This window comes from Poromitra crassiceps (assembly GCF_964638095.1).
Source record: "Poromitra crassiceps genome assembly, chromosome: 2".
NCBI classification, from domain to species: domain Eukaryota; kingdom Metazoa; phylum Chordata; class Actinopteri; order Beryciformes; family Melamphaidae; genus Poromitra; species Poromitra crassiceps.
Genome location: NC_139624.1, coordinates 45981912 through 45996719, shown reverse-complemented (window position 1 = coordinate 45996719; position 14808 = coordinate 45981912). Strand labels below are relative to the sequence as shown.

Below are 14808 nucleotides of genomic sequence, written 5' to 3'. Positions count from 1 at the left end.
TTACATCACGCTTTGATGCTTTTACGACAGGCGTCACGTTACGGCGAGCAGAACGGTCTTCACGACGTTAGCAGCGCTTTACGGTCTTTATGTTGAGCAAGCTTGAAACCAGCAGTGAAGTCGTCCTGTCTCACGTTCATTTATCCTGTTCACAGGTTGGTAAAGTAATAATTTAGGCTGATTAACTCAGTTTTGCTACTAGAAACATGTTACTTGACATATGAGTGATCAGGAAATGCACTCCGGTAATGTGGGTCGTTGTAGTTTAATTGTTTGATTTCTCTGTTTACCGTGACTGCTACAGTATGGGATGGTGCTACAGTGGGCTTTTGACAGTGAAGTCACGTCAGGCAGTTTTATCAGTAAGAGGGTTATTCTGGGCTCCCTGAACATGTTGGTTTAGTTTAATATGTTTTGAATGTGTACATTTGTTAAATAGATAAATAGATAAAAAGTTATAAGTTAAAGTTAACAGCTGTAAGCTCAAAATGAATGACCATATGTAAATAGCAGCTGAATGCTGGGGTTTATTTCAAGTCTACATGAGACAACCTAATCTAGAAAGCAACAGTTTTATTTCATTTTGGTTGGTTGAACCAACAGTACAAGAGACTGAACATTGAGATGTTTAAAAGACAATTAAGACTGTATTTCTTTATTTTTCTATTTCCTTTATTTTTAAGAAAATGTTTGCACAGGAGAAATGCAGAAAAATGAATACACTGAAACAACAGTAACTGAAAGATTGCAGTAAAAGAAATAACTTTATATGTTTATATGTGCAGTAAAAGAAAGAACATTGTTATATTGCATAATGGTAAAAGAAATGGTGAATAAACTTTCTGTTGAGCAAGCTTGAAACCAGCAGTGAAGTTGTCCTGTCTCACGTTCATTTATCCTGTTCACAGAAACACAATCTGTTTACATGGTACCAGCCAGTCCGGTATCTGTAACAGCTTTGGGGGCTCGTCGTCCGGGATCAGCACCAGCAGATGCAGGGGAGCTGATCCAGTGATTACTGAAACCTTGGGCCGATGAGGAGCTGATGCTTCAGTCTGTGACACATGCAACAGGAGCAACAGCTGTTGTAACAACTTGCACGACTGATGAAGAACCGAGCCAGGGTTGGATCTGCAACCTACCAATGAGAAGAGACTGAACTATAATCCATGATACCTGCCATCCACTGAGAATAGAGACTGTGACTGCATCCTGGACTGTGTGACCATACGTGAGGAATAGGGAAGAAGGAGTCATGACGGACACTGAGCGGAAAAGCCTGGTGTGGACCATCAGGAAGAGCCTCCTCTCACTGTCATCTGATGAACTTTTCCAGATTGCCAACAACGTGGGTCCAGTGCCAGGGAAGGATCGGTCAACGCTAGAAGTGGAAGATGAAGAAGGTTGTTTTGATTATATCCAAGCTTACATGCTTAGTCAAAGTTTACTTGAGTCAGAAGATAAGGGGTTGGCGGATTTGCTAGTGTTAAAAGATAATGTTGATTTTGTGATACAGAGACGTGCTACCACCCCACCCGTTGATGCAGGGGGTAATGTTGACCCAGCACAACAAATATCCAATAGGCCTCCACCTAGTGACAAAGACAATACAGGGGACACATCTAACTCACTTTCTAATGATGCAAGTAATATTAATATTAGTTCCACCACCAATACCACAACTGTGATGGCTAGTAATGTAAGCCCCAACGCAAACATTGGTTTCGTTTCTCCGGCCATGACTAATGTCACTCCGCCGATACCACACACCGAGTTGCAGAGTATGATTGCAAGCTACGAGGAGCTTGGTAAACGACTCAGTCAGTACATGACCATTCAGACTCCACAGCTTATGCTACCAACACCTCCACTGAATATGTCAGTCAGTCATGACAATCCACCACACATCAGCAGTCAGGCTGTACCAGCCACACAGGCACAACATGATAAAGTTGTCTCCCTAAGAGATCTGTCATACCTCCACCGCAGAGAGTTTAAGATTCAAGGTGGTCAGATTGGTGACCAAGGGTCAGACATCAGCTATAACAGTGCCTGCAGACAAATTGATGAGGGTTTAAAAGAACAATTTGGCGAAACAGAAATAATCAGAGGTGTGTTGAAAGCAGTTAAACCAGGAAATTTCAAGGAGATACTAATGAACAAAGATGATTTAACAATTGAAGAGCTCAAGGGATTTCTCCAGTCCCACTTAGGAGGCCAAAGTAGTATGGAACTTTTCCAAGAGCTAATGTGCACCAAACAAAATGATAGGGAGACCCCGCAACAGTTCTTGTACCGAGTGATAGGGCTAAAACAAAAGATCCTGCTCGCCTCAAAACATGCTGGTACAGATGTGAAGTACAACTCAGACACAGTTCAAGATGTCTTTCTCCACACCGTTTATCAGGGCCTAGGGCAGAAACATGATGACATCCGTCGAGAACTCAAGCCACTACTTTTAGACTGCAAAGTATCTGATGAGATAATACTGAGACACGTGATGAAAGTAACAAGTGACGAAAATGAGAGACAACGTAGGTTAGGCCCGGGCCAGCGACAGAGACAGGCAAATGTACACACTGCGGAGCTTGAGGTGAATGCTACACATGGTTCAGGTACCAGGAAAGATAAGGCTGAGCAGAAACCCCCATCAGACATTCAACAACTCACAGAGAAGGTGGAGAAGCTTTCCAGCATCATTGAATCAATGAGAGAGCCATTGCAACCACGATGGCAAGAACATATGTTTCGGGGACACCCGGGTGCAATGCCACCCAGAAGAGACCGACCATATGGCTGCCCAAACTGTGTTGAGAAAAACATTCCAAACTGCCATCATTGTTTCTACTGTGGTGAAGAAGGCCACAGAGCAGTTGGCTGTCTCAAGAAACCAACACGTCAGGGAAATGGGAGCCGGTCTCTGCCAAGGGACACACAGTGACCGGGCCTCAACCACTGTCCCAACCTGACAATACCAACAGAGACAATCCGAGCCTGGAGAGCTTGAACACCAAAAACACTGGGTCAAACAACAACAAAACAGCTGGGGGGAAAATTAAACATAGGTCTAGCAAAATGTCACATCCATCCCCTCCTGACCCACAAGAGACGAAAAATGAACAGATGTCAAGGCTCGTAGGAAAAAAAGCGCTCACCCAGTGTTATCTAAATGGTCTAGCCGTGAGTGCTCTGCTTGATACGGGAGCTCAAGTCAGCATGGTAGACAGGGAGTGGAGAGATAAGTACTTGCCTGATATTGATATTAGAAAACTCGCTGAAATCATTGATGACGAGGAAGAGCTAGCAGTGTACGCTGTAAACGGAGACTCTCTCCCATTTGATGGCTGGGTCCCTATCACCGTAAACCTGCCAGGAAACGAGGACCCCAACCTCTCTATCAGTGTTCCTTTCTTGGTGAGCAGCTTCACCCTTGAACGGCCACTGCTAGGGTTCAATGTGCTTGAGACAGTGATCCAGGGGCCACCAGAGAAACTAATCCCACTCCTCACCACTCTCCTCTGTGGAGCCATCTCAATACCTATGGATAAAGCAAAAACTCTAGTGAATCTCATTCAGATGGGCAAGCCCAAAGTGCAGCAAGGACATGTACGCACTGCCAGACAAGACATGATCATTCCAGCAGGCCAAGTAGCTTGGTTGAAGTGCAAAGTCCCACAAAACATGGACCTGTCTGATCCTCGAGTATTGTTTGAGCCAAAAGAGGATGATTCACATCTAGCTCAACTGGATATAGGAGAGGGGCTGTTGGAAATTCAGAACCAAAGGAGACCGTATGTAGCCATACCTGTGGGAAATAACACAAAGCATGATATCACTCTGCCGAGAAAAACCGCCCTTGGCAGCATCAATCACATTGAAAAAGTGTTGGAGACAGACTCACCTCATAAACATAAGACCAATGTCAAAGTCAACAATGTTACTCTCCCTCCCAATGACACCAAGCAGACACTGTGGCAGCCTCCTGTCGATGTCAGCCACCTCGACAAGGTGCAACAGGAGAAAGTTAAGAGACTGCTGACTGAGGAATCAGCAGCTTTTGCTCAAGACGGAGACGACATTGGATGTATCCCAAGTTTACAAATGTCGATCAGCCTCAAAGACGATATTCCGGTTCAGAGAACATATTCATCAGTCCCAAGACCATTGTTCAAAGAAGTAAAGGAGTACATCCAAGAACTCATGGTAAAAGGCTGGATAGTGAAGTCTAAATCTCCTTACTCTGCCCCAGTGGTTTGCGTTAGGAAGAAAGATGGAACACTTCGCTTGTGTGTTGATTATCGCCTCCTGAACCAGAAAACTGTTCCAGATCGACACCCCTTGCCAAGAATACAAGATCTGATAGACACACTAGGTGGATACTCCTGGTTCAGCATTTTGGACCAGGGCAAAGCATACCATCAAGGCTTCATCACAGAGGGTTCCAGACATGTCACTGCCTTCATAACTCCGTGGGGACTCTATGAGTGGGTTAGAATCCCATTTGGACTTTCCAACGCCCCCGCAGCATTCCAGCGGAGCATGGAGGAGATGCTTGGCTCCCTCAGGGACGAATGTTGTATCCCGTATCTAGACGATGTTCTCTGCTATGCAAAGTCATTCGACGAGCACCTGGAAGGAGTCCGCAATGTCCTCAAGGCCCTCCAATGCCATGGAGTCAAGCTGAGGCCTGAGAAATGTGAACTCTTCCGGCGAGAAGTCAGATATGTGGGACGCCTCGTCTCTGCTGAAGGAGTAAGAATTGACCCGAAAGACCTGGAAGCTGTCCACGCCCTTATCAGTAAAACACCACAAACAGTTGGCGATGTCCGGAGGTTCACTGGCTTCCTTGGCTATTATCGCTCCTACGTCCAGGACTTTTCAAGAATAGCCAACCCCATCTACGAGCTGCTCCAAACTAAACCGGGCGTGCCACAAGTCCAGACACGTACAGGAAAGAGCCGGGGCCCACAGCTGCCTTCAAGAACGCCAGTGAACTGGACAAATAGACAGCAGCAAGCACTGGAGAAGCTCATCAACCTCCTCACTAATCCACCAGTGTTGGCATATCCTGACTTCAACCTGCCTCTAACACTGCACACAGACGCATCTGACCAGGGCCTTGGGGCCGTTCTCTATCAACATCAGAATGGCAAGTTGAGGGTCATTGGATACGGCTCGAGGACGTTGACACCAGCCGAAAGAAACTATCATCTCCACAGTGGAAAACTGGAGTTTCTTGCGTTAAAATGGGCTGTGTGTGAAAAGTTTAGGGATTACCTTTACTACGCCCCACATTTTACGATCTTCACCGACAATAACCCATTGACTTATGTCATGAGTACAGCCAAACTCAATGCAACGGGTCATCGATGGGTCGGAGAGCTGTCAGATTTCCAGTTTGACATAAAATACAGACCTGGAAAATTAAACATCGATGCAGACACTCTGTCTCGGATACCGCTGGAGATAGACAGATACATGGAAGCATGTACGGAGGAGCTGTCGCAAGATGTAGTGCATGCCACTTGGGATGGATGTCGAGCAGCCAAACGAAAAGATGTGGCCTGGATTGCCGCTCTGCAGATTTCCTCTCAAAATGCCCACCCGCAGCCTTGCACAAACATACCGACAATCAGTCATGATGAGCTTGTGAGAGCACAGCAAGAAGATCAAGCTATCAGTGAGGTGATAAAGTTGAAAGAGTCAAATACAACACTGACGGATGACATGCGTAAGGCAGTTGGTGGTGTCACTCAAAAGATATTGCATGAGTGGAGCAAGCTACATATGGAGGATGGGCTCCTTTACAGGAGAACAAGTGAGAGAAAACAGCTAGTTCTTCCTACAAAATATAGGAGCCTAGCCCTGAGACATCTTCATAATGAGATGGGACATGTCGGGAGAGAGAAGGTACTACAGCTCGCGAGGGAGAGGTTCTACTGGCCTTATATGGCAAGAGAAATAGAGGAATATGTGACACGGAAATGCCCTTGCATCAAATCAAAAAAGCCAGTAGCACATGTTCGAGCTCCCATGGGCAGTATCACATCTAGTTCTCCCCTTGAGCTAGTCTGTATCGACTACCTACACCTAGAGACCAGTCGAGGAGGGTATGAATATATCCTGGTGGTAGTTGATCACTTTACAAGATACGCGCAAGCATACCCCACCAAGAACAAGAGCGGGCGGACTGATTACATACCCCGCTTTGGATATCCCTCGAAGTTGCATCACGACCAGGGCCGTGAGTTTGAGAACAATCTCTTCCAGACTCTTCAGCAACTGTCGGGGGTTGGCCATTCAAGAACATCACCATATCACCCGCAAGGGAACCCAGCCGAAAGGTTCAACCGCTCGTTACTCCAGATGATGAGAACGCTGGCTAACAAAGAGAAAGAGCGCTGGAAAGACCATCTTCCCCATATTGTGCATGCATACAATTGCACACAACATGAATCTACGGGGTACTCACCCTTCTACCTTCTTTACGGCCGTCACCCTCGCCTGCCAGTCGACCTGCTGTTCGGGTTAACCGAAGACACAGAACCAGAGCCAGCCTCAACTAAAGGATATGCTGACAAGTGGGCTGGGAGAATGGCTGAAGCGTACAGAATAGCCAATGAAAACAGCAAACAATCCAGTGCAAGAGGGAAGTCATACTACGATCAGAAAGTGAAAGGAGTTGTGTTGCAGCCGGGCGATAGGGTCTTGGTGAGGAACCTTAGTGAGAGAGGAGGGCCTGGCAAATTAAGATCATACTGGGAAAAGGCCATTTACATAGTGAAAGAGCAAGTAGCCGAGAATCCAGTGTACGTAGTCCGTGCTGAATCTGGAGACAAGCAAAAGACCAGAACACTACACCGCAACCTGCTACTTCTGGTCAATGATCTACCTCTTGAGACACCTCCACATTCCACCAAGCCAACACCTGAGGAGAGACCGAGACAATGTAACAGACAACGAAAAGTAAATAACACACAAAGACAGACGGAGAACAGTGACGATTCCGGCGATGACTCTGAGGAGGAGAGAAGCACAGGAGGTTACTGGTTAAGAATACCAACAGAGAAAACAGAACAAAATACTCACCGTGGGCAGTCATCTCGAATCCAGAGGGAAACAGTTCATGTACCTGAAAGGGAAGAACAACGAGAGATGAGAATGGGAAATGAAGATCAAGCTGTGAGGGAATACATACCCAGTTCAAACCAAGCATCTCCAAGAAGGAAGCAAAGGGAGCCAGAAATCAGATGGGACCACTCCCCTGTTTCAGCGGGACTGGAGAGCGAGCATGAACCTTCAGAGCCAGAACAAGAAGAGAGACCCTTAACCCCCCCTATAGTTCCCACACACACTGAGGTTAGGAGGTCCGCTCGTGACAGAAGGCCACGACAAGTGTTTACTTATGAGACGCTAGGCCAGCCGTCAAACCAGCCACAAAACACAATTAATACAGTTGGAGCATACATTACACCACACTTGACTGGTTACGATGTATCCCGCCACATGCAGCCACTATACCCAGCGATATCTTACACTCCACACCCATACATGCCATACTCGCACGCTGCACCTTTCACACCGCCAACATACATTCCATACATTACACCAGTGTACTAGCTTAGAGTATTAACATTTTACGAGCCTAGGGTTTTGGGAAATGTCAGGAGCCATCTTTTTATTTTGTCGGGGAGTATGTGACGCCCACCAATGTGTGGTCACATTTATGTTAATTTATTTTATTTCCTAATGAGCCTGATTACACAATTTGTACGTTATGTACAGTCCCTAGCCTTTATATCTTGGGCAGTTAAGAATCAACATTTTCATTAAGTACGCCAGGTACATTTTAGCTTGTAGCCACATGGGGGCAGTGCAACGCTTTACATCACGCTTTGATGCTTTTACGACAGGCGTCACGTTACGGCGAGCAGAACGGTCTTCACGACGTTAGCAGCGCTTTACGGTCTTTCTGTTGAGCAAGCTTGAAACCAGCAGTGAAGTCGTCCTGTCTCACGTTCATTTATCCTGTTCACAGGTTGGTAAAGTAATAATTTAGGCTGATTAACTCAGTTTTGCTACTAGAAACATGTTACTTGACATATGAGTGATCAGGAAATGCACTCCGGTAATGTGGGTCGTTGTAGTTTAATTGTTTGATTTCTCTGTTTACCGTGACTGCTACAGTATGGGATGGTGCTACAGTGGGCTTTTGACAGTGAAGTCACGTCAGGCAGTTTTATCAGTAAGAGGGTTATTCTGGGCTCCCTGAACATGTTGGTTTAGTTTAATATGTTTTGAATGTGTAAATTTGTTAAATAGATAAATAGATAAAAAGTTATAAGTTAAAGTTAACAGCTGTAAGCTCAAAATGAATGACCATATGTAAATAGCAGCTGAATGCTGGGGTTTATTTCAAGTCTACATGAGACAACCTAATCTAGAAAGCAACAGTTTTATTTCATTTTGGTTGGTTGAACCAACAGTACAAGAGACTGAACATTGAGATGTTTAAAAGACAGTTAAGACTGTATTTCTTTATTTTTCTATTTCCTTTATTTTTAAGAAAATGTTTGCACAGGAGAAATGCAGAAAAATGAATACACTGAAACAACAGTAACTGAAAGATTGCAGTAAAATAAATAACTTTATATGTTTATATGTGCAGTAAAAGAAAGAACATTGTTATATTGCATAATGGTAAAAGAAATGGTGAATAAACTTTCTGTTGAGCAAGCTTGAAACCAGCAGTGAAGTCGTCCTGTCTCACGTTCATTTATCCTGTTCACAGAAACACAATCTGTTTACATGGTACCAGCCAGTCCGGTATCTGTAACAGCTTCAATTAGCTAGTATGCTGTTAAAATTAGGGTCTTGTAACATTACGTTTCTCTCCCTCCCTCACGTGTTTGCATTCAATGTGAATTCACCCCCGCAAAAGACACGTTGAAATCCAACTTAATTTTGTCTGGACTGAAGACATATCAGTAAAAGTCAGATTAGAATCACATTTCAATCCACATGTGGTTTGGGTCAAGTTGCAAAAATCAGAATCCACGTTGTTTTGTTGCTGTTCTGACATCATAAAATCAATCTGGAGACAATCTGGATACTGTATGCCAAAAATCAGATTTGGTCTGGCTGACTGAAGCAGCCCACGCCATCTTGTCTCTGCCTTTCATCCCAGGGCTGCGGTGTGCAGCCGCTAAATGTGTAAAGTCAGTCTATCCCTAGCCCAAATAAATCTATATAAAGCAAAATCATAATAAAGTGGGAGAAGATTATATGTCCTCTCAGACTGATGTCTGTGACCTCCTGCCTCAAGGCGCATCATAACAACCACATATTGCACATAGTGACATTTTGGCATAAGTCATGCAGACATGACATCAGTCTCACCGTTTGCAGTGGCTCCAGCAGAAACCCGAGAGCCACGGTGACGACCATCGCCATCAGCGCAGCGATCAGACTCGCAACCTGCAGGTGTAAAAACAGAAAAGAGTTGAAACATTTGATCATGTGACACAAGTTCATTTGCATTTCACCTCAGACAAGACGACACTTCTTTCAAGTATGAAATTTACCTAGATTTGATAGGAAAATGAATAACATTTCATCTTTTCGCCAACTAGGGTGCTGCTTAATAATGTCACTAGGTTGACTTACAGTACAGTACAGGGGAGTAAAGGCTAGTTATATGTTTTTTGAATTCTAACAGGCTCACAGTATTATGCTGTTGTGTTGACTTGGATTGTGGTTGTTTTGATTAATCAAAACGTTCAAAATCCTTATACTGTACTGTAGAGTCAACCTAGTGACATTGTCCAGCAGCGCCCTAGTTGGCAAAAAGGGGAAATGTTCATCTTTCTAGCAAATCTGTAGCCTGGTAAACCAGCCGGTCACGTGAACTCACATTTCATTTCGTTCTTCGTTCCCGTCTGGCCTGAAGCTTTCACCCAGTGTTTGCAGTAGGTAGAAGTTAGGCGGGTGTACTTGCCTTGACAGACAACTCCTTCAACCAATCGGCATTAGATCCAGTCAAACCAAAATCCACTCGGGAGAACGGCAAAAACACATTTCCCGCTGTTGCATACTCCTGTACTTGTTTAATTGTTATTGAGTCTATTTCTGCAATAACTGCAGTTTATGGCTGTTTAAACTCGACAAATGTTGGCATTATTCCTCGAGGTGGACAGGCAAGGAGGTGGCCATTATTGTTTTGCTAGTGCAGTGCTAGTGGCGCTCCTGATTGGCCAAGTTGCGCTGTCAATCACAGGGCACTGAGCGCAGTCGCTGATTGGCTCGTCTGCTTTGCAGTTTCGGCTAAAGCCCTCCCAGGGCTTGAGGCCAGACTCCGGCAGAACGAGATGAAATGTGAGTTCACGTGACCGGCTGGTTTACCAGGCTAGCAAATCTGGGTAAATTTCAGACCTGAAAGCAGTGTCCTGTCTTGTCTGAGGTGAAATGCAAATAAACTAGAGTCACATGATCAATGTTCCATGTCCTCATTCAGATACCAGCAACAGTTTTGACCCATTGCTGTAAAAATATAGCCTACAGTCAGCATGGGGAAATTAATACGGGGATGTGATATAAAACGGACTGTAATTAAGCAATAAGCCCCAAGAGGCTGTGGTGTACAGTGAATTTGTGGTGTGTCTTAAACACCTCGTAGCTGTTGTAAAATCACAGCCACGGCGTGCCTTATAAAACACCTCTTAGCTGTTGTAAAATCACTGTAAATCACAGCATCACGGGGCTTATTGCTTTCATAAAACGGTTACTACATATAGTGACCTACCGGGTAAGGTTTGAGCAAGAAAGAAAGATAACAAATTGTTCTTCCGCCAAGCAATGTAGTCCTTCAAGCCGCCCTCCAGTCAGTTCAACGTTCTATTAGCACCTGCTAGGTGTGTCATCTGATTCTGTGCTATACACCAAGGAGATACAGTATTCCCTCCGTTACTATCCCTTTTATAAAGTGAAATTATGATCGGGTAAATCTTTTTTGTGGAAAGACATCAGTGCCCAGTGAGCTCGAAAAAGTTTGCAATCAAATAAAAAAAAAATTGTCGTACCTGTGTTTTGCCTCCTGAGCTCTCCTGAATGGCCGTCCTGGAGAGCGCCGTGCTGGCTGCAAACGACCGGAAAGTTGCGCCGAAAATGTTGCTCACCCCGAAAGCAATCAGCTCCTGGGATGGGTGATGAAAAACACCTCAGTGTGGATTAAGCACACTCTGTGGCAGTGACTGTTTCCTATAAGTCGACTTCTCTCCCTCATGAATTCCATTCATGATGAGATTATCTGATCCAGTAGCGGCTCGTGCATTTTTGTCCAGGGAGGGCTATATACAGTATAGGCCTGGACGATGGGGTTGAAATCAATATAATCATAAGGATTCTTCTCAATATCAATATCATATGTTTCACGTATGCAAAATCAGTGTTCATCTCATTGAACTGAATGGTGATGTCAAAAGCTGCTTTCACACATGTTTGGAATTCAGGAGTTATCTAGAGGCCATGCGGATGGCTGTCATGTGTGAACAGATTTTCGTGGCTCATGCGCGCTCCCGCGGAGCCTCCTCCTAGACGGAGGGAAGTGTAGCCCCAGCCGTAGTCGCAGAAGTGTATTGTACCCCCCCCCCCTCCAGAGCTCTGTGAAGTAGTCAGCTCGTGAGTGCATGAGGACAGAGACATCGTGACAGATTATTATTATATAAATAGTCGATGTGAATGAGCGAGCAAAAAACACATCATGCCATTTGGTTTCCAAATGAAGCTCAAAACTGCTCCGTGTGCGACAGCTGGATTGCTGGATTGAAAGGCTCATGGCTCTGATCTGATTTCATGTCTGCTTCGCACAGCACACACATTTAACTCATTGAGTGCCAGCCACTTTTGGAGAACGGACGCTCCCAGTGCCAGAGTTTCAGAGCGTTTTCAGTGATTTCTCGAGGCCCACAGAATATTGTGTGATATTACTATGTAAACAGCGAATACGCACAAAGAACGAGGATCAGCACAAAGACGCTGATCGACGTCATTGGCACTCAACGTTACTATTTACTTTGACGCCGATCGACGTCATTGGCATTAATAAGCATTTTTGGACGCAAGGGTCGTCCCGCTTCCCAGTATTGGACATCGCTAGGTAGGGTATCTGGATCTGGTTGCGTTCATGTCTTTGATTTAACGTTTACACAGCGTTTGTGAAGATTCAATGGCAGAACCGCAAATTCCAAGTAGCGTCAAGTCAGGCAGTATAAAACGAAAACTTCCGGGTATAACCTTCGCAATAATGGCAATTAAATAAAGTAAATGCATGTGTAATGTTTTTGTGTGTGTTTCGAAAGATACAGAACGGAGATAAACTGGAAGAATATCTGCTCCCTTCGAAAAGTCAATTTTAACCCGTAGTGAGTCGACATTCTGATTTTTTGTTACTAAGTAATACAACATTTATTTTATTTTGAAGGTAAAAACGTCTAGCTTCCTGTATTCTGTATAATTCTAGTAGGTTTGATGCATTTTAGGACTGAACATAGCAAAGACCTGTTTTGTTTGTAGTGCTTGCGACTGGAGGAAATCGATGCATCTGGGCGTGAGTTGTAGGGTTGTTTAATTAATTACTTACTAACGTTATGCGCAAACGATTATATGCCGTGAACGTTAGGCAGTTATCGCCCATTATGTATTTTTAGTTTTCACAACTCCCCAAATTCCCCCACCCCCGCCCCCGCCCACTCTCTACTTTAAACTCTGCGGAGGTGCTACTCATGTGAGAATGCAACATGCCTCATGTGTGAAAGGGTACACTTCACGTATCATCCGGGGCAGGCTCAGTGGGGAGCAACCCTCACCTGATCCGGAGTTCATGTGTGAAAATAGCTAAACAAACCTTATATTTTCAAATAATATTCCTGCCATACCTCATTTGATCAGTTTTTAAGTAACATTTGCTTGTCATCATCAATTTAGACAGCAAAAATGTCACTATTAAAATAACTTAATATTGTGGCGACTCTGGGTTTAGGTAGGAACTGATGTGGGGGGGTGGTTCCTGGGGGGAACGAGATGAGTGCGGGACTGGGGAACTTCCGGTCGGTCTAACTGCGCATGCCTGAGGAGTGTGAAGAAGCTAGGAAGCCGGTACCTAGCTAGAGAGCGGGACAACCGCAAGAGTTGTGGAGTTAACTAACTGTAAATAAACAACCTGTACCACTGAAGTATCGCCTCCTCTCTTCATCACATAACAGTACCGGAGCGGATTATTACATTGGTGTCTAGAAGCGGGATCTACGAACTTTGCCGCTTGCTCGTGCGGTAACGTAGAAAAAAAAAAAGGAGAGAGAGATGGAGGGGAAAGGAGCCAAACCGAAGATTAAGAAGGAGAGGGAAGAGGCCGCGACCCCGGTGTCCGTGAAGAAGGATACGGTGGCGAACTTAAGGGAGGAATACAGACGGGCGGAGGAGGAATACAGATGGAGGTTGGAGGATTTCGAGCGGGCAGCACTCAGCACCGAGCCGGACCCAGCGGACGGACGGGGGCCCGTGCGTGGAGCAGCAGAGACCGGGGGAGATCATGGGCAGCCGGCGCCAGCGAGGAACAGCGGGTGGACCCCCGCCAAGACACAGAGGTACACCGGTGAATATAGTTGGGAGGCGTTTCAGGCCCAATTCGAACTGATAGCGGCTGATGAGGGCTGGACAAAGCAAGAGAAAGGAATGAAGCTAGCTAGGTGCCTAGCGGATGACGCCTCATCATGCTTGCTAATGCTAAGTCCAAGTGAAAGAGGTGACTATGGAGCACTGGTTGGGGCCCTGCAGAGGAGATTCGGGCGTTGTGAGCTGCCAAGTATACAACGCGCCGAACTGAACAACAGACGCCGACAGCCTGGCGAGTCACTGCGTGTTTTGGCTAATGACATTGAGACTCTATCAAGAAGGGCATATACTGAAATGTCAGGGATCAGTTTGTCCGAGCTTTGACCCCGCCTTGGCTGCGCGCCCAGACCGAGCTGGCACACCCAAGGACGCTGCCGGAAGCGTTGGAGCTGGCATCAGAGAGAGAGATTGTGGGGGCGGCGGCCGTGGAGGACAGCGCGGGGGGGGGCAACCCCACCGTGAGGGCTACAGTGGAGTACAACCCGGCCCAGAACGAACCAGCATGGGCGAACAAGCTGACAGAACAGATGACCGAGCTGATACGGGCTGTGACGCTACAATCTCCGCCCAGTGCAACACCACCACAACGGGAAGTGAGGCGCTGTTGGGCGTGTGACCGCCCCGGACATCTGGCAAGGGAATGTCGCAGGCGAGGGAGGGGGCGGGGAAACGACGGGGGGTTCGTATAGAAGGGACGGAGCGGACCCCCGACATCATGTCCCATGCTGCCCGGTCATCGGCAGAAGGAGCCCGATGGCACAGCTGGGGGAGTGAGGCTCCATTTTCCCCCGGAGCGGAGAACAACGCCGAATCGGACATGGTGGTGGGGTGGACAAAGGTGGGGAAATTCCTGGGGTCCTGCTACATCCCTGTCAGCCTGGCGGGGGTGCAGCATATGGCCCTAGTGGACACCGGGTCCACTGCAACGATACTGAGACCTGAGCTCGTTCCAGTGGGAGTGCAGTTGGAGTCTACAGTGAAGGAACTGCGGACAGTGACCGGTGAGTTGGCTCCCATGAAAGGGAGGGCGAGGGTGACGATAAATGTGGGGGGACTGTCAGTGAATTTCCAGGTATGGGTAGCAGATGTGCAGGAGCGCTGCATACTGGGTCTAGACTTTCTTAAGTTTACTCGCTGCAT

At 46.2% G+C, this 14808-nt stretch overlaps 1 protein-coding gene across 1 annotated transcript in view; it reads right to left on the bottom strand.

Annotated features, from left to right (window-relative positions):
• Positions 1–14808, bottom strand: part of LOC310799719 (chloride anion exchanger-like) — a gene marked incomplete at both ends in the record, with an annotated part of 106799 nt that overhangs the window by 43516 nt on the left and 48475 nt on the right. The window contains 2 exon segments of the mRNA XM_083662314.1: positions 9400–9477; positions 11079–11192. Coding sequence (XP_083518440.1) covers positions 9400–9477; positions 11079–11192 — 192 coding nt within the window.